The 20877-nt window shown below is 37.2% G+C and overlaps 1 protein-coding gene across 1 annotated transcript in view; it reads right to left on the reverse strand.

The window, feature by feature from the left end:
• Window positions 1-20877, reverse strand: part of LOC149084414 (protein phosphatase 1 regulatory subunit 14C) — a 58486-nt gene that overhangs the window by 28552 nt on the left and 9057 nt on the right. Inside the window, exon 2 of the mRNA XM_089234810.1 lies at window positions 1317-1615. Within this exon, the coding sequence (XP_089090936.1) occupies window positions 1317-1595 (279 nt within the window). The 5' untranslated portion in view covers window positions 1596-1615. The remainder of the gene's footprint in view (window positions 1-1316; window positions 1616-20877) is intronic.

A 20877-nucleotide genomic window follows, 5' to 3' on the forward strand; every position in this document is an offset into this window, starting at 1 on the left:
ATTCTTCCCCCGGGTTCAAACCTGGGAACTGATGGCAACCTTCACTGTGGTAGACGCCACTCTAACCACCAGGCCACTCTAGCAAAGAGCGTCCGCAACTGGTTGAACAACCAAAATGAATGTGTAATCGTTCGCGGATGAGACTCATCTAATGCTGTCTATACGTGGCGGTCAAGTAGACTATCTCTTTTAACACTCGTGTACTTCACCCTTGTCTGGTTCGAAATTGAGTCATTGCATCTGAGGTTTGGGCAAATATTTTTGCTGCTGCTGATTGGACAAAGACTTCTGTCTTCACCCAACGTGCTCGTTGTAGGATTAGCTGGCCGTAAATTGCCCTAAAATGATACATTCGGGTCTGACTGACGTGTGTGCATAGCATAGTAATGGCAACAGATGCGTCAGAAGTGTTTGAAATTTGTGGGTGCTCGTCTTGATCTTTACGTAGGAAATTTTGAGCTCTGAATCAATTCAGTGGATGCCCTAACGCATGTCATAAATTGCCATGGGTGCTGTAGCACCCACAGACCCCTTCCCCCGGCTAACACGCCATTGGATGAAAATGGACGATGCTCTGATTGGAGGAATGGACCTTTGTGTGTTCTGTTCATGGGCAGAGATACAGCGTCAAAGGTGAAGTTGACTGATCTAATGTATATATGCATATATGAATTGACATCATCATCATCATGGCCCCCCCAGAAATAATGACCGTGCCCTCCCCAGACTTCCAAGTCTATCTCCGCCTATGGTTCTGTTGGTCTCCTGGAATGAGAGAGAGTGAGAGCGGTAGGGATGGAGAGAGATGTGGGGGGGGGTGCAAGAAAGATGATTCTGTGACTTGTTTGGGGGTCATTGGTTGACATCGTGGGTTAGAGGTTGCGGGTGCTTTCTAGATGCCCACTTGGGTCTTCGGCAGCTATGATGGGTTTGTTGTGTCAGGGCCGTCATTTCTACTTTTTCTGGGGAGGGGGGGGGGAGGCAAAGCACATGTACTCAATGTATGTATGTATATACCATTTTCAATGTATTTTCTAAAGCCGGTAGGGGAGGCACAAAGGCCTCCTCTGACCTCCCCCCAAAAATAACGGCATGGTTTCTGTCCGAGAATAGCTGTTCTGGATAGCCGTTGTGGCTCTCTGGCTGGCGAGAGTGTGCCCCGCTCACCCGGGCAGCGTTTGTCTCTCTTAGAAAGGTTCCCGGAGATGATTAAAATTCAGAATCAGTCTATTTTTGCAGATTCAGTGGCGTGAGAGTCCACAAGTATGAATTTAGTGGAAAGAGAAGTGGTGTAAGAATTATTGATTTTTACTCACCCTCTGACCGCAAAGGTTTTGCAACTGGTCGAACATCCACATCTCGACGCGTAACCTCTTGCGGATGAGGCTCATCTGGTGCTGTCCGTACTTGGCAGTCAGGTATTTCTTCTTGCGCTCCTGGACCTCACCCTTGTCCGGTTCGAAATTGACTCGCAGAACCTGGGGTTTCGGCGACGACTGCTGTTGCTGCTGGGACTTCTTCATGTACTTGATGGGTGAGGTTACGGCTGACGGGGGTGGACCCGGGTTATACGTCGTGGCTACGGTACAATCCATCTCTCATATAATTATGTGCGCTGCAGGAATAGAAATAAGAATTCAAATGTAAAAAACGAATCGATATCTCATTCTAAAAACAATGTTAAACAAGAAGCTTTAGGAGAATGAGGAGAAAGAAGCTTTTAGAGTGGTTATTTCAAATTCCGTCAACAGCCTATCAGCTTCCTAGGAACGAGCAAAAATGCATCCGGGTCTTTATCGATCTGTTATTCACTTTCCAGGCATCGTCTCCGGTTATTGTTTTCTTCGAAGATGATGGAGTCGAATAAGGTCGGAAGTAACTCCAAGAGGGGTGTCGCGGAAACCAAAAACAAAAATCGTCAACACACACGCGACAAGAAGTGTTTACTCCTACGAAAGCGTAAATTAGTGCGACGGCCATTGTTTTCACCATTTTTTTCCTCAATGAAGGCCTATAAATGGCGCGGAATCGTGCAGTTACAATAGAGAGAGAGAGAGAGAGAATCATATCATTTATTACCTAATGATTATTTTAACGCGATTCGTGTCCGAACGATCATCATCGGGTGTAATGTTTAACACCGTTGTCCAGGTGACTTCATTCTTCCTGGTTCCTCATTCTTCGTCGGTAATAGGATATAGATATATTCTGAAACAATAATAAAGTGGTGTCCAGTGAATCGTACCGCTCGGTAATTTTTCTAGAGTAGGATATTTTATGGGTGTCCCGGTTACGGTCATAGGGTGACTGTTTTTTTTTTTATGGGTGACCGGAGAACGTTACTATTGTTCGACGGAGACGTGACTTTACTGCCGTTTTCTTAAGAGTATATTCATGTATTATTCAAGGGATAAAAAAAGTGCTATGGATAATTCATGGGCTGTATATTTAAGGAATTCGGAGCAATCTGAAGAGAAAAGGAAGCAACAGAAAAAAATCAGATCATAAATGGTGAAAAATGACGTTTTTTGGCGTATAAGGAGGACTGGGCAAATCGAGGCACCAGGAAAAATTTTCACGTTGAAGAAAAAGGTCCAAAATAATGCTTCTTTTTTGAGTTTTTCAGGGCATAGTGAACCTCCTCCAATATTGGCAGATTTAAGCATCTATAAATTGCAAACATTCTGTGCTGCTCTCAGCTTGCAATTTAGTAATTACCCAAAGAAAATTTTAGGCCCCCAATACAAATTTTTTAGTGGCTATGGTGACGTGACTCCTGGGATTTGTCCAGCCCTTTTCTTGGGTAACCTAAACCCCCCCTCCCCCACCTCCGAGACCATTCTCGTGTCCTCCCCTCTTATCCACGGTCCCCTTTTCCACCTCCTCCATCCATGAGTGAGACCCTTTCTACTCACTGAATTGTTTTTTTTTAAGTGAATTTATACAGAACAAAAAAATTTCTTAACTAAGGTCGAAATCCGGTATGAGTACAGTAAGCTTCATATCTCGAGGATGGGGGGAGGTTCTACACAGGGCAGTCTCAACAACATGGGAGCCTCCAGGGCAAAGTGGTATTCTGAGGACTCTTTGCTGGAAACAGTACAATTTAGTACAATAGTAACATACTAAAGGGGGCTTCCACAAGCTCCCTTTAGACACGATTCCCCCACCCCCAAGCAATCTTGATGGGTCCCCGTGCGTTAAGATGGCCCCGGTTCTATGGGCAGTTTTGCTAAATTCTGAAAATATTAAAATTTTCACTCACCATATTTCCCTTGAAAGCTTTGCATCTTCACATCCGATTTTTTTTCCTAAGGTCCCCGTGGTCCCCCTTAACCACCTGTCATAGCTCCCAATCCTTTTGATTTTATACCACGACACCCCCCCCCCCCCGGGTTGAAAATTACTGATCTTTGGGTACCAGAACCAAAAATTTATTGCAATACTATATTAACTCAATCGCAGGACCATGATTGGGAATAAGTTGGTCAGCCCAGCATTTCAAGTATTTTGGTCTAATTCAAGGGGGTTCTCAAATTTTTGTGTTCTACGGACCCTTTGTGCCGATAAGATAAAGGCCATGGACTCCTTTTGAAAATAATATCCAGCACACATAATACTGTAAAGACAATAAGTTGAATGCTTTCTTCTCCAAGCCCACGAACCTCTGTAACCTCTCCAAGGACCCCTGGTCCTATGGTTTAACTTTTATTCTTTTCAAGACCATTTGAGCCATGACTCAGGTGACCATGTGACTCGTATTTTATGAAACATCCCTATATCTTTCCATAATTTTTTTCGGTCGCCCCATTCCATTTTTAATAAAAATTTCCCTTTCTTTTCGACTTGTAATTTTAACTGAAATTATGAATGGAAAGATAACTTTTAATTACTTGATAATTACATTACAATTATTATATGATTGTGAATATAAATATTCATCTCTAATATGCATTCCCATTCCCTATACATTATTTTCCCCCATGAAAATGCAATGTGGTTCACTTCAATTTCTAGTAGATTTTTCATTTCCCATTACTCGCAATTTTTCAGCATTTATCAGCAACTTTTTTGGCAACAATTGACCAATGTTCCGTACTTAATAGATTCTGATATATTCCCGTATTTACCCCGAAGAAATATGGTAAGTCCACCCATGACCCACGTGGGCAATCAAACCACCGGTGACCAACATTCATCCGAGTGTGACGGCTAAAATCAGAGAGAACCACCGGAAATTTCGGTGGAATTTTCTCAGAAAACGCAGATTAAGTGAAACACGTGTCGAGCCGGGTGGCCCTTAACTGGGTGACAATAGCTGAACCCGAACTGATGGGTTCGGAGAAAACCCATAAAACCCTTTCAAAATATATCAGCTATACTCGTTGTTTTGATTGATAGCAACAGGGGCACCCTACTAAAAAATGCGCACAACAGCACCAGGCTGTTGAAAATAGAATTTTATACGGTATAGATTTCACATTAAAACCAGAAAATATTTATATCGGTGTATGTTCAGGTTTCTTTTTTATGAACTAACACTCGTTATATAGCGATTAAGGGCAATAGTTTTTGGGGTGTTAGCGGATTTAACGTCTTGATGGAAAGGAGGGTTCGTCTCAGTCTGTCTCGGAAGGAATGTAGTCGCCTTTCTTGGAACTTACGCCAAAATGTAGCAGCAGCAGCAGTTGCTTGGAAACACATTGGACGGGATCCAAGAAAATAAACGGGACGTGGAGAAGATTTTCTCAGAAGGCGATATGATCTCGATCTCAGGCAACCGGATATCACGCAATTGAACCTCGAGTTACAGTCGAAATGTAATGAATTGCAACTGCTTATGCGAAAAGAGGTAAAAAAAAAAAAAGAGACCGCAATTGACCTCTTATTCAATTCTCTCGCGGTCTCTTTCTCCTATATAATAACGGAGATTTCCTAAATGGTTTCCGTTTCATTTTTCTATCTTATCCGCGATAAATACCTCCAAAGAGGGGTTTAGAACAGTGTTTTCTCAACCGCTGGTCCGCGAAAGTCTTTTTTTACGACCAATTCATATTAGATACTACATAATTTTAGATTTATAATTTCTAATACGGTCGAATCCCGTTTTAACGAATACCGTTATAGCGAAAATATTGTCACGAAAACTTTTCTACTCTTTAAATAAGTTTACATAGGAAAAATGTATTTGTGAATTCTGATATTACGAAACGAAAAATCCGTTATAACGCATTCAAAATCAAGTTTCTGAAAATCAACAAAAGAGTATAAAACCTTCCAAAAATGATCCCGTAAAATCGGTTTCGAAGAATAAACTTGCTGAAATGTTACAGAAGAAATTTTAACTACATGGTGAGTGGAAAAGAAATAAAACCCGTGGTAAAAGAGACAGTGCTATGCGTTAGGAAAGTTTCATATTTCTTTTGTTTCTCAAAATGAGTAACCTCGAAAGGAAACGGTTTCCGATGGAAGGAAAAACTTCAGATCATTTCTGAAGTTGATGCTGGAGTAAGTAAAAGCAATGTGGAATTAAAATATGACTCATCTCTATCTGTTCTTTCAACATTTTTTTGAAAAATCGGACAAAGTTGTGGAATTTCAAGTTCAAACCGCAGTCATAGCATCCTATAGGGAAGAAAGATTAGGCATTCTCAAATTTTCAAGATGTGGATGTAGCTGTCTATACAGGACATTGTTCAAGACATTTACCCGAAACATACACGGTTGCAAGACATCCATTTCCGAAATGTGCCAGTTACCAGCCCACCCATACGAGAAAAGACTTCGGAATTTGCATGTGGTTTTGGACGCGAAATCTTTCAAACACTGCACGCGTTTGAGCACGCGTATACAAAAAACAAAAACAAAAAAAAAACCGGATTATTTTTCCTCAAATATGTTGAGTAAGTGAAACTTGAAAAAAAAATTCAATGCCTAAAATTGATTTGAGTTGCTTTGAGTTATTTTTGAAATTTAAATTAATATTCTTTTTATAATCTAGATAGAACTATAAATAAATATTTTTACCTTGAAATCAAATTCTGCTACAACGAAGTTTTTCTTAATTGATGTTAAGATTAGTAAAATCGGAAATTCCTTCGTAACGAAATTCCGTCATAACGAAGTGATTTCTTCGGTATCTTGTGGAGTTAGTTATAACGGGATTCGATTGTATTACACGATCTCTCCTTATGTTGGTTTTTATTTCTGTCTTGATCGTCAGCAGGTCTGCGAATTATGTTTTTCCGTTTATTTATTTATTTTTTTGCCGGTCCGCAAATTATTTCTATTTATTTAATTTTTGCTGTCCCTAAATTATTTCTCTCATTATTCATTATTTGCCGGTCTGTAAATTATTTCCATCCATTTATGCATTTTTTACCAGCCTGCAAATTATTTCTCAAGTTTTTTGCGGTCCTCGGAAAAAAAAATAAAAAAAAATAATAAAATGATGATAATAATAATAATAATATTGCTCGCATCTCTCTCCGTCCTCGAACTATTTCCCCAATTTCTTCATTTTTTGCCAGTTTATAAAAATTATTTCTTCTATATTTATTTATCTTTGCCGATCCGTGAATCCCTTATTCATTTTTTATGTCTTCCTCAAATTATTTCTACTATTTATTTATCTTTTTGGTCCTTAACTCTTATTTCTCCAATTTATTTATTTTTTGCCAGTCTGCAAATTATTTCTCCTATTTATTTTTTGCCGGTTCTCAAATCATTTCTCTCATTTGTTTTCTATTTTTTGCCGGCCCGCAAATTATTTCGCCTATTTATTTTTAGCTGGTCAAAAAATTGTTTTTCTCCCATTTATTCTTTTTTGACAGTCTATAAACTATTCCTCCTATATTTATTTATGTTTTGCCAGTCCATAAATTATTTCCCTCATTCATTTCTTTTTTGCCGCCCGTAAATTTATTTCTCAAATTTTGTTATTTTCTGCGGTTCCCAAAAAATATTTCTCCTAATTATTTGTTTTTTTTTTAGCTGTCCACAAATCACATGTCTTCTATTTATCTTTTGTCTTCTATTTCCTCAGTCTATTTTTCCCATTCATTTATCTTTCGCTGGTCTTTGCAAATTATTACTGCCATTTACTTATTTCTCTCTTGCTGGTCTTAAAATTATTTCTTCCATTTGTTTACCTTTTTCGGCCCTTGAATCATTTCTCAAATTTATTTTATTTTTTATTTTTTGCCGGTCAGCAACCCGTTCGATCATTGGAAATAATACGGATGCTCCCCTCGTATGACCATTTGCATTCAAGAGACTCATCGGGAACGTGAAACATCTCCAATGACACCCTTTCATTCGATAACGTCTCCAGACATACGTTGAGAAAACGCGATATGAGTAAACGTCGAATCATATATTACCAGTGAACCGCATAGCAAAAAACAAAACGAAACTGATTAATCGTGCATTTCTATTTTGCATTTTGGGGTGGACGTGCTTTAAATTTATTGCCGGTTAATCACTGTTTTATTATTATACTATTATTATGATCTGGAAAGCATGATGTAAACATCACGTACATCGAAACGGTGACAAGGACGGTGGTGCATCAATTAATGACCGAAACACGCTCCTAATCTCCAACTGGGATCTCGATAGCGGTGCCACGCACTCACTATTCGTCAATTAATCATCGAATAATCATCCCCAAGTGTTTAAGAAAAACACTGTGTGCCCACGTATTCTTTCATATTAAAAAACAATGAAATCCTGTTCACGCGTTTCTTTTCTCTCAAAAAGATTTCAATAAGAATGTTTAGCGAAATGATTCCCGCGTATCTCTTTTACCTGAGGAAATTCTGTACATTGAACCCTGAAACAGTACTGAACCTTGAATACCTTCGTTTTTTTTTTTTTGAATGGCACCTTGAGGTATCCGACTACCTTTCTCAGCACTTTTTCCATAAAATGATACTAAAATGAACTTTAAAAATAATTTTTGATACAATGTGTCTCAAGATGGTAAAAACATTAATAAAGTTCACACTTCCTATGGCATTTTTCATAGAAAATGCCAAATTTTAGGCAAAATTCGTGTATTATTCGAAACACGATTGCAAAAAAGATCTATGAATGGAATATTTTGCTATTTTCACAGTATACTGGGATAGTAATTATGCAGGTTATGAACTGAAATTTAAAGGATTGCATGATATATTCTCCTGAGTCACATCCAAATCTGTTGATGTGCGTGTGAATTTTTTGAAATTCCATTTAGCATATCATGTATAAAACATTGTAATTAGGCAAATACATGTGATAAACCTTAGATTTTGACCAATATCTGGCAGAATATCATATCATATTAAAATTTTGTGATGACATAATCAATAGATTTTTAGAAATCACGTTTCAAGCTCAAGTGAAATGTCGAAAATAGTATTCTTCGTAAAAAAACGCGTTTAAAATTTTGATTCACAGATTACTTTTATGTAAAAGCGCTACACTAAACGATGAGAGTTCGAGTGGATGATATTGTTCTAATAATATGTGTGTACGGAATTTAATATTATCATCCAAAGTTCGGTTATTAAACTGACGATCTCATGACCACCATGAGAATTGAAGATGACGCATATTTTTCGGTCGCCATGGATTCTAATTGTTTTCGGAGAGATTGTCAATTCAATAATCGATGATATGACGGTCTCACGGCAACGATGAAACTCATAGTTGCGGTGTTGCTAAAATTTCATTGTGCAACTGATTACCTCACGTCAATGATAAGAATTCATGATGACGATGTTACTAGATTTCGATTGTTGAACTGACAATCTCACAACAACGATGAGAATTGATGACGTCAATATTACGAAAGCCTGATTGTTCAACTAATGGTATCACAACAAAGTGAAAATTTATTTCTGCGATGTTACACTAAAATGCCATTATTAATCTGATGACAATGATAAGAACTAATGACGTCGATATTGCTAAATCTTCATTGTTGAACTAACGATCTCACGACCACGATGAGAAATTCACCGCAGCTACATTCCAAAAATTTCCTCATTGAACTGATGAGATCGCGACAATAACTCCCGACGTCGATATTACTAAAGTTTGATTGTTGAACTGACAATGTTAACACATTGTTGACCTCCTCCAGACCAACCGTCACCCCCCCCCCCCCTGTCCCCTAGGGGAGGTCACATTGTTGACCGGTCAATAATGTGTAAAGGGAGCGATGAGAATTTCAGATACTCAGAGTTTCTGAGCGATAATTACAAAAGTTTGATTGTTGAACTGACGGTATCACGACGAAGATCAGAATTTATTGCTGCGATGTTTTTAAAAATTTCATTGTTGAGCTGATGATCTCACACGACTATGATGAAAATTCATCACGGGGATATTACGAAATTTTCTTCGCTGAATCGGACAATCGCAAGATGACTATAAAATTTTGAGACAGTAATTTTGCGCAACAATCAACTGCTTCAAGAAATAAGTTGAAAACTTTCCAACAGGCAAATAATTATAGCAAGAGCCACTGGAAATATTTAGATCAATAGCTAAATCGATATTTGATCGATAACATTTCATAGTCGAGGTAAAGCATCCATCATAACAAAAAAGCAGCCACGAATCTCTCTAAAAGTTATCCATAAATTCATATTTTCCGTGACATAATCAGGCCACATTTATACAGATAATAAGGGTAAAATGGTCTTAATACGGCAATTCTTTCTATAGAACAAGAATGACTAGGAATCTAAAAATAAAGAGATTTGCGATCGGTCAGTCAACCGCTTAGCGAAAAGCATCAAAAAGAAATGGGCGTTGGGGGGCCCCTTTTCATTAATCTGAACGTATTATTATTATTAATAGAGCCTCTGCGTCAAAATGACGTGACGTTATTGTCCAAGCGACTGAAAAAATGCTTTCCTCTTTCTCAATTCTATTGGCACAAAGAGGGCTCTCAAAAAATAGTTATAAAAATAATTTAATCTATAGATTAACCCCTTATACATGATGTGAATGCCTATCAAAAGGCTTCGTTATTTAGTTATTATCAGCCGCATTTAATTACCAGAACAAACATGGCTGAGTTAGGGTTAATCCCGGAGTCATGAATCATGCAACAACAACAGCAGTGGATAGATACGATCTTTCCAGCTCGTGCCATGGATGGTACAAAATAAGACTCTTCTTCAGCTGATGACGATGACTGCCGATGGAGATTTTTTTGAATAGTCGACCTGATTCGGTTCGACAATTGATGAATAGATATAAGTACGGCATTAAAAGTCGAGTGGGTACCCAACGTTTTATGTATAGTTTTTTGGCGTATATGTTCTCAAATTTATTGTCAAAAACTGCATGGCAACTTTTTTCAGTTGTTCACTGGAGCTATGGTGCTCGAGAACACCGGGTTGGGTATTGCTTGCCTACATGAAATGCTTTCGTTTTCCGATTGTGATGAAAGGCGAGAATAAATTACATAATTTTAATCAGGTTCCGATTAGCAACTCTTTCACCTAATGCAGGGCTTGAACCTGTGCCAGGGGTATTCAGCGCATGATTGATCCGTGGGCCTCGAAGCTTTTTTCAGTGATCCGCAGTCGGAACGGCCCATATAGTTACAGAATTTATAGAAGTGATGAGAGAGAAAAAATCTCAATGAAAAAAATGTATTGTATTGCGGAAATTGATAAAAGAGAGAAGTAATTTCAAAATCACTTTTGGAAAAATTTCAGAACTGAGAGGAATTATTCCAGGTTTAATGAGAATTAATTTCTGATTTAATGAGAAATAATTTTTTAGGTTTGGTGAGAAATAATTTAAGATCTATTGAGAAATTTTCTTGACTATTGAAAACATATTTTTAGAATTTATGGAAAAAAATTATTTTACCAATCAAATTCATAATTAATGAAAAATATTCCTAGAATTAATGAAAAATATTCCTAGAATTAATGAAAAATATTCCTAGAATTAATGAAAGAAATGTTTTCAGATTCAACGAAAAAATATTTCTAGAATTAGTGAAAAATATCTCCAGGTTTAGTGAAAGAAATATTTTCTTAATTAACAGAATATATTTCTTGAAATAGTGAAAAAAATATTTTCAATATTAATGAAAAATATTTTCAGAACTAATGAAAAATATATTTTCAGAATTGGTGTAAAAATTCTCAGAGTTAATGAAAAGAATTCTCAGAGTTAATGAAAAATATTCGCAGAGTTATTGAAACGAATATATTTTTAGAATTAATGAAGATTCATATTTAATGAGAAATGGTTTTTCAGCATTGATAAAAATTTTAAAAAAAGTTAAAATTCATATTTAATGAAAAAAATTCTTTAACAACTTTGGGCTCCCTGTTTAATTTGGAGCCCGTTACCCCTTTGGACCCACCTGTTAAGACGCCAGCGAGTGAATTCGATACCGCAGTATGACTTGTTTTTTTTTTTTTACCCTGGCTTCATTTAAAAGGCTTTAAAAACTCAGACTCCTTCGACTGAGGTCAGAGAATTTTCATTAGCCACAAACGAAGTATTGCTTAAATTAGTGACTATAATGTTAGCTAACCCACGCGGAAACCAGACCCAGCGTACCGGGCCGCAAAATGATAAACCCCCAGACCGGCTTTCACCTCTAAATCACATCATTCAAATCCAAAGTGGGGAAAAGAAAGCTTTTATTACATGTCGAAACCACAAATGGAAATTGAAAAAAATAAAAATTTCCAACATTAAACGGACATTGCGCAAACATCGAGAACATTCATCGAAAAAAGCCGCTGAAATCATGAGAATGAATAGAACCATTACGTAAGTTAATTAAAAATTAAAAAAAAAAAAAAAGGCTTCCGTCCCAAATTTCTTAAACTGGTTAGCAAACTTTCACACAATAAAGAATAAAGGAGTCTTAAAGGAAATAATGACCATTAACATGCAGGAATTCATCAAACAACATGTAATGAATGCACGAGGTCTGTGTCAAGGTTCCCATTGCGAAAAAAAATTTAATTCATACCGATTTCCCTCTTAACATATTTAATTTCATTTTTTTTGGTGTTGTTGGCTAATAAGAATGGCGGGCCATGATAACGGCATGGAAATGATTGAGGGATATGCAAAAAAAAAAACAAGAAAATTTCTCCGTAAAGAATTACTACATAGAATAGAAGAGAGAGAGAAACTTATATATGAAAGCGAATTCAAGGTGGGTCATCGTCGTCGTCGTCATCACGTGCAAGAACCAGTTCGAGGTACCAGTTCGGAATGGTGGGTTCGACCCAAGTTCTGACCCTGTTTACATGTGCACCGATGGCCTAGGAGATTTTTTTTTCTTCTATAATTTAAACACGAGTTATGGACAAGAAGGCCAGTTATATATATACACACACACACACACACCACATGTATGACCTCTAGTTTCTTATTTTTCCTGTTTCTCTTTCTACTTTGATTAGTTCATTTAGCATATTTAAAAGTTGAACTTTGAACATTATTCAAGTTTTGTTTACACTTGATTATACACATTCAAAGTTTCAACAGATATTGCCTGACAAAAAAAAAAAAGAAGAGATAAATGGCGTCAAAGGAGAGAGAGAGTGAGAAATGAATAAATATGTAAATAAATAACAACACACAGCAACAAATGAAAGCAATGTGTTTTTGAAGACCTTTTCGCTTTCGTTAAACAACGCGGGGGTTAATAGGAAAATTGTTGTTCTGTATGGAGAGATGAAATTTTAACGTGGAGTCATACATTTGAGAGTTTCAGGCACGAAGAGTGAAAAACATAAAGAGCTGACAGCTAAACTAGTTTTCGATAAAATTTTGAGTCTTTTTATGGTCTATGGTCTATAGTCTCTTATGGTGCGTAAAGAAATGGAAGAGTTGAATTCAGAACCAAATATTAAAGAGCCATGACCTTCACATCACGGAGAAGGGCCCATAGACTGGGATCTTTTTAGGGCCCCCAAGCCACACTTTTCTCACGGTCCCATCTATAGTGAATTTGTAGCACCACTGCGGTGGTCGAGTGGTCATAGTGACGGATTCGCATCGCGATGACAACGGTTCGAACCCCACCGTCGCCACAGTGGTGATCACCTGAATTTAGTTGACAGAAGTTGGAAATTAAAGCGTCTCTGGGGTGCGCGAATGCGAGCAGATCTCCCCGTTAAAAAGTCTCACCACAGAGTGTAAAGGTTTGAAAGGAAGGAAAGTGAATTTATATCTTGAAAAAACAATGGTAATTGTCCTGGGCCCCAGGGGTAGAACCCCGTCAGCTCTACCCTTGCGTGGGGCATGTTAAGAGCTGAATTCAGATCCGAAGGATTCAGAGATGAAATCAGAACAGAAGAACTTAATTTTAATTCAAAACCAAAGAATTCCGAAATGAATTCGGATCTGAAGAATTCAGAGATGAATCCTGAATCAAAGAATTTACAGTTGAATACAGGAGCGAAATAATTTTTTGTTGAATTAATAATCGAGGAATTTAGACTGGAAATCAGAACTATTGGATTAAGAAATGAAGCGAGTAATTATAGAGTTGTATTCAAAAAATAATAATAATTAGAGTTGAATATAGAGAAAAAAATGTGGGAAAGTTGAACTCAGAACCCAAGAATTTAGAATTTCATTAAAGGCTAGGAATGAGAGTTGAATTCAGAACGAGTGAGTTTAGAAATAAACATGGAACAAGAAATTATTGAGCTGAATTCGAAACCAAAGAATTAGGAGTTGATTTCGAAACCAAAGAATTTGGAGTTGATTTCGAAACCAAAGAATTTGGAGTGAAATTCGAAACCAAAGAATTAGGAATTGAATTCGAAACCAAAGAATTAGGAGTGGAATTCGAAACCAAAGAATTAGGACTTGAATTCGAAACCAAAGAATTTGGAGTTGATTTCGAAACCAAAGAATTAGGAGTGGAATTCGAAACCAAAGAATTAGGACTTGAATTCGAAACCAAAGAATTAGGAGTGGAATTCGAAACCAAAGAATTAGGACTTGAATTCGAAACCAAAGAATTTGGAGTTGATTTCGAAACCAAAGAATTTGGAGTGAAATTCGAAACCAAAGAATTAGGAATTGAATTCGAAACCAAAGAATTAGGAGTGGAATTCGAAACCAAAGAATTAGGACTTGAATTCGAAACCAAAGAATTTGGAGTTGATTTCGAAACCAAAGAATTAGGAGTGGAATTCGAAACCAAAGAATTAGGACTTGAATTCGAAACCAAAGAATTTGGAGTTGAATTCGAAACCTAAGAATTAGGAGTGGAATTCGAAACCAAAGAATTAGGAGTGGAATTCGAAACCAAAGAATTAGGACTTGAATTCGAAACCAAAGAATTTCGAGTTGATTTCGAAACCAAAGAATTAGGAGTTGAATTCGAAACCAAAGAATTAGGAGTGGAATTCGAAACCAAAGAATTAGGAGTGGAATTCGAAACCAAAGAATTAGGACTTGAATTCGAAACCAAAGAATTTCGAGTTGATTTCGAAACCAAAGAATTAGGAGTTGAATTCGAAACCAAAGAATTAGGAGTGGAATTCGAAACCAAAGAATTAGGAGTGGAATTCGAAACCAAAGAATTAGGACTTGAATTCGAAACCAAAGAATTTGGAGTTGAATTCGAAACCTAAGAATTTGGAGTGGAATTCGAAACCAAAGAATTTGGAGTGGAATTCGAAACCAAAGAATTAGGACTTGAATTCGAAACCAAAGAATTTCGAGTTGATTTCGAAACCAAAGAATTAGGAGTTGAATTCGAAACCAAAGAATTAGGAGTGGAATTCGAAACCAAAGAATTAGGAGTGGAATTCGAAACCAAAGAATTAGGACTTGAATTCGAAACCAAAGAATTTGGAGTTGAATTCGAAACCTAAGAATTTGGAGTGGAATTCGAAACCAAAGAATTTGGAGTGGAATTCGAAACCAAAGAATTTAGAGTTACCCGCGTAGCGAGGAATAAATGAGTTTAATTTAGAGCCAGTGTGTTTGGAGTAGTACGTGAAGCAAGGAATGGAAGAGCTGAGTTTATATATAATCAATGATTTCAGAGTTGTACGAGAAGACAGATTTATGAGAAGAATGCACAGGAAACTGCGATCCTAAATAAGAATATATGTCGAAATTTTGCTAAAAATTTTAATTTGTTTTTTCAAAAGTGCAAGTTGCTAATTACTGCTAAAATTGCTGAAGGGTTTGGAAATAAAAGGCTGCTACAAATTGCAGTAAATGAAAATGCATCACACGAAATAAATATTCAAATGATCTGATGACTAATATTTGTCATGAGAAAAATAAAATTCGGTAAACTGTGTGGAATCTTAAGTAATAATCCGTAAAATACGGGACATCGCCAATTGTCATCAAAAGCATTGTCACAAACAGACACAATCGTTAGATGCTATTGAAATTCCAAAAGAAAATTGAGGACAAAACGTTGAACCTGACAAATAGAATGAAACAAAAATATGGGATCTAATAAATGTGAGGTGAATATTTGCAATTTTTGCCATAATTATCATAATATAATTTATATTATGGAAATGCTGTGTATTCACGACTCTTTATTAAACATTACAAATTCAAATAAGTATCGCTAAAAAACGGGACAAATGTATAAAAAATATCGGAATAACGGAAAGTATAGGTACGTCCCGTAATACGGGACACAAGCGGTCCGTCAAATTGTTCCAGACATTTTATTGGTCCATGTTTTCAGAAAGATTGAGAAACACTGTATGATGTCATATGATGTCATACTTTGAAACATTTCATTCTTTTTCATGACTCACATGGGTTCAAAGTCCATTTAAGAGAGAGAGAAAAAAAATTCCCAATCTCTCTCGGGGTCACACAAAATAAAGTATGACTCAAAATTTTTTTCTGTATCACGAGCCACTCCTTCATGGTGTGAATCCAATTCATTTTTTTTCCTTTCTCCTCTCAACAGGTTAGAGGACGCTGCGGCAGTGCGCCTGGAAGGGGCATCTCCTCATCTTGTAGCTCAGAACTGTAGTAGCTCTTTTCAGATATAAGAGATCTAGTCGTACCTCATATCATCAGGATCATCAAAGGTGTGTTACGTTATGATGTAATAACGAAACGGATCGTGTGGTGTGAGGGGACAGAGAGAGAGAGGAAAAACGGATTCCATGAGCATGGTTCCGTACAAAAGTGTGCGTCTGACTCACCGTTCAATGATCCGCTTCAACAACTGCTGACTCATCTCTACAACTAATAGCAACAACAACAACAACCCAAACTATTTTCCGGCCCTGTTGATCATTATCATTTTTTTTCCAACACAAAAAAAAAAGTACTTTCAATTTTATTATTACGCCCAGAAATCATCCTTTCCATTGTCTCGAAAATTGTTACCTTGAAAAACACATGGTTATTTGGTTCCATGATTTGTTCAGCTATTATTTAATCAGTAATTGAATACCAGGAATTGTATTCTTTTGTGTTATGGACGGATGTACTGAGCAATTAAAACATCATTTCCCAATCTTTTTTTTGCCGTTACGGAAATGCAGTGATTTATGGTCAGGGTAGAGTTTCTCAACCCCTTTCTGAGAATCCAAGGACCAGTAGTGTGTATGGAAAGAATTCGACGGAATACCTTAGTAGCAGCACATAAATAGCGTGACCTTACAATCCGTATTTTACGGGACATTCCTGTATTTTTGGCCGTTCCAAGTGTTTGTGATACAATTGTCCCGTTTTTTTTTAACGAAGCTCTTTTTGATTTCTAATCTTCACTGAAATCGTGAATGAAGATAATTTCCGTAACTTATAAATTATATATGATGATATGTAATTACAGCGACAAATATAAGTATAACTGATACACTTCACATACAGTCAAACTCGTGGTTATTACGACCTCGATTGTAACGACACCGCATCAATAATTGTTTCTCTCACATGATTGCCATAGACAGCCTTCACATGAACGTTGTTTATACCGTCGATGAAAACGTGACGCGACTTCGGATATAACGACACATTTTTCCTAGTTTTTGCTTCCGTTTTTATGGTGTTTTCCTAAGAAATTCCGAGAATTAGGGCTGGCCCATATTCAGGGAATTTCATGAAAAATGTATTACATGTTTGACATACTCTGACTTACAAAGGTTTTTAACAGTTGGCTTCTTATTTTGAAAAGAGAGAAAATTCAACTGTCCCTACGGGGAATCGAACCAACGCCCTAGACCACTAGACTACTCTACAGAGGTAACGGATATCTCAATCCTTCCTTGGAGCTCATGTGCACTGAACAGGACCGTTCATGGACGGTTGGACCTAACTCAGGCCAAAGCTCACAGTTGACTTGTTGTGACTACTGCATACTTTCTGTAGCACTTTACTTCCAGCCCAGGGCTTGTTTATAAGCAATAATTTGCAATATTTTCGACGAAAACGAACGAACTCTCGTGTTTGTGATCCCATTTTCCCCGAAAAGATATGGTCATCCGAATCGTAATGAACTTCATGAGTTTCAACTTTATGTTAATTGCATCTAAGAAAGAGATTCCCAGGGGGTCAGAAATTTTTAGTGGGCTCAATAATCTAATAAATTGCTCATATGCAGGGCCATAGCTTGCCTTCTCGAGGCCCCGGGACAGACTTTTCCTTGGGGGCCTCTGAAAAGGTTATTATTAAGCAAAATAAGTGACATTAATATGTGAGTCCCCCCCCCCCCATTAGGCTTGGAGCACTGGGACAGTGACCCGGTTGCCTCAGACTAGTTACGGGCTTGCTCATATGCATGATAAGAAAGAAATGCGCCAAGGTGAGAAATGTACAGCTCAATGATCCAGTTATTTGCTCATATGCATGAGAAGAAATTATTGCTACGTGGTCTGAACTTTATAATGGGCTCGATAATCCAATAATTTCTTCATATGTATGGTAAGAAAGGTCCCCAAGGGTCCCATTAACAAGTACCGATACCCGGTAGTGAAGAGCTTCGTATACAGCGGAAATACTGAAGTTGGCGAGAAATTATAAAGTATGCTAATCACCACCACGATTGAGCTGTGAAAAACTGACCACGTGACCCATTTTGCAAATACGCGTTTGCATAATTACGCGTCTCGCGTTTACTTTCTACTAGAAGAGGTGAGTTTGAAAACCAGAGGATATATACTCAGAGTTGCCGTTGCATAATGTCCATTATAACGGGATTTTAACCCCGAATCGAATACGGAAATAAAAACCCATCAGCAAACGATGAATTATTTTCCACCTGATACTAATCGAAAGTTCTAGAAACATCGTGTTTTGCGGGATTGGAGGGAGGACAAATATCGATGACGAGAGATCATTAGGGAGAGAATAATCTCTCGCCATAATGAGAGAAGGGCCGCATCATAATGACTATCATTGACTTCTCATAATGGTAGAAAACGGCTTGCAGACGTCGAGCAGACGAAACAGGAAGGTAAAAAGAGAGACCCAAAAAGATATCATTTGCAGACCACAGAAAACCATCGTGATGCCATCGAAATCATCATGATGTCAGAAGGTGTCCAAACTGGAGCAGTAACCGTTCTGTTTTTGATAGGGAAGTAAATACAAATGAATATTACAATATTACTAGGCTGAAGACATTTTTCCTCAAGAAATATACGGGAATTCTCGGGATCCCAAATGCGGAAAAAATACGCCAATTGTGATCAAATATCATGACAAACGACCACCGAAACCGCCAATCAGGACCGAATTTTACTAAGAAAATCGCCAGGTGGCGGGAAAGGAAGCGCTACTACAAATCGCAGTGGATTAAAATGCAATTCATGGAAAAAAATCGTTGACAAAACTAGAGCCCGGATTATAGGCAAATGCTAAGTGCATATGCAATTACATATTTTAGCAATTTTTATAGTTCATGGCGTGCATGTAAATGCATAAAATCACCAAAGCTTTAGAACAAGTGCATATTTTTAGCATTTGTGCTCTATATTGATGGCATTGTGCTAATGTGCGTTCGCAAGATTATTTTTATCTTTGCATTCTTCAAATTTCTTTAATTTTTTCAAGAAAATATTGTATCATTGAGTGTTGTTCATTTTAGGGCATGTCTTTAGGCACTTCTAAATGCATATGTTTATTTTCCAATACATATTTTTGACTTCTAAATAAGTATATGTGTTCTTCATTTTATGCGCATATTTTTCTTTTCTTTAGGCCATAGTTCCCCAAACTTTTTCCTTTCATCGACCCCTTTCTTCAGAAAAATTTTCTTCTCATCGCCCCCCCCCCCAAATCGAGGAAACCCATAGAATCCTACATTAAAGCAAAAGCTTCGACCGCCCTTCAGAACCCTTCCGTCCCATTAGGGGCGATATTGCCCACATTGGAAAATACTGGGTTAGACCATACTTCAGTGCTTTTAATATACATTTTATTTGAATATTTCTCTTTTTATGCATTTTTTTTTCTTTTTCTGCATATTAATCATTTGTTAGGGGAAAAACTCCAGGATTTTTATATACAACTTGTATATGAAACACATTTTTTCATTTCAGGTATATTTTTCAATAAACGTATAATGTCTTTTAAGGCATATTGGAGAATTTTAAGGCACATTTTTTTATTCGAGGATGATGCCACTCTCCGCTATCCATGCGAAGGTTTTTAACAGCTGGGGTTGATGCGAAGATGAATTTAGGAAAGAAAGAAAATTCAAAAAACGTATCTTGGCAGGAAATCGAATCTTCCTCCGCTCACTTGGTGGGTGAGCGCCCTAAACCACTAGACTACAAAGGCAACCCATCTCACTTTTTCTTTACAGTTCCGTGCACTGAATGGGACCGTACATGGACGGTCAGGCCTAACTCGGGCCAAAGCTCAAAATTGCTGACGTTGCCACCAGATGGCGACTTATCCGAGGATGATGGCAGTTGAATATTCTTTCTTTCCTAAATTCATATTCGCATCAACACTTAGCTGTTAAAAACCTTCGTACATTTTTATTTCATGCATATTTCGGTGTTTTAAATGCATATTGTCACAATTTTTACCATTTTTGTGGCACTTTCAAATGCACATTTTTTGTAATTTTTCATTTTTTGAGCCATACTTCGGCATTATTAGATGAATTTGTTTCATTTTTCGCTCATGCTTCCGATTTTATGGCATATCTGCCATATTTAGGTAAGGCCGGGTTTACACTATGAGAGTTTCACAAAAGAGTTCATTCACAATAAGTGCTTAATTACAATAAGCGAATTGGTTGTTTTTTTTTCAAGTTTTGTAAGAAATCTTTTATCAAACTTTTATCTTTCCTGGCCTATACGATTTATCTTTATTCTTAGTGCATATTCAGCATTTAGTTTGGTGCCCCCCTCCCAGTGTATGAAAAGTGTTTCCAAAGACGGCGTAAAAGTTTATTAACCAGTGTTTCGCAAAGTGGGTGATAATCGACTACCCTGAAGAACGATGGAAATTATCGGGGAGCATTGGCGTACGCAAAAGGGGGGTTTTGGGATTCTACCCCCCCCCCCCGCAGGCCGAGATTATAGTGTTATTTTGCCGGAAAAAACGTAAATCCCCCTTGAGAAGAAGAAAAAAATTGAAAACCCCCTACCCCCTTCCTTGAAAAAATTCTGCGTACGCCCATGTCGGAGAGGTATATAATAAGTCACGGATACATTATAGCAGTGTTTCTCAACCTTTCTTAAAAGAAGGACCAGTAAAATGCCAAATAATTTTGACGGATCACTTATGATAATTATGACAAAGAGAGATTATAAATATTCATCTCACATGTTTGTCAAGTTTAACGTTTTGTCCTCAATTTTTTTTTTTGGAACTTCAACTACGATTGGTGATTGTGTCTACTTCTGACGAAGATTTTGATGACAATTGGCG

The sequence above is a fragment of the Pholcus phalangioides genome, unplaced genomic scaffold (genome assembly GCF_987345545.1).
Source record: "Pholcus phalangioides strain wild (caught in Gottingen) unplaced genomic scaffold, Ppha-v1.0 ptg000008l_1, whole genome shotgun sequence".
NCBI classification, from domain to species: domain Eukaryota; kingdom Metazoa; phylum Arthropoda; class Arachnida; order Araneae; family Pholcidae; genus Pholcus; species Pholcus phalangioides.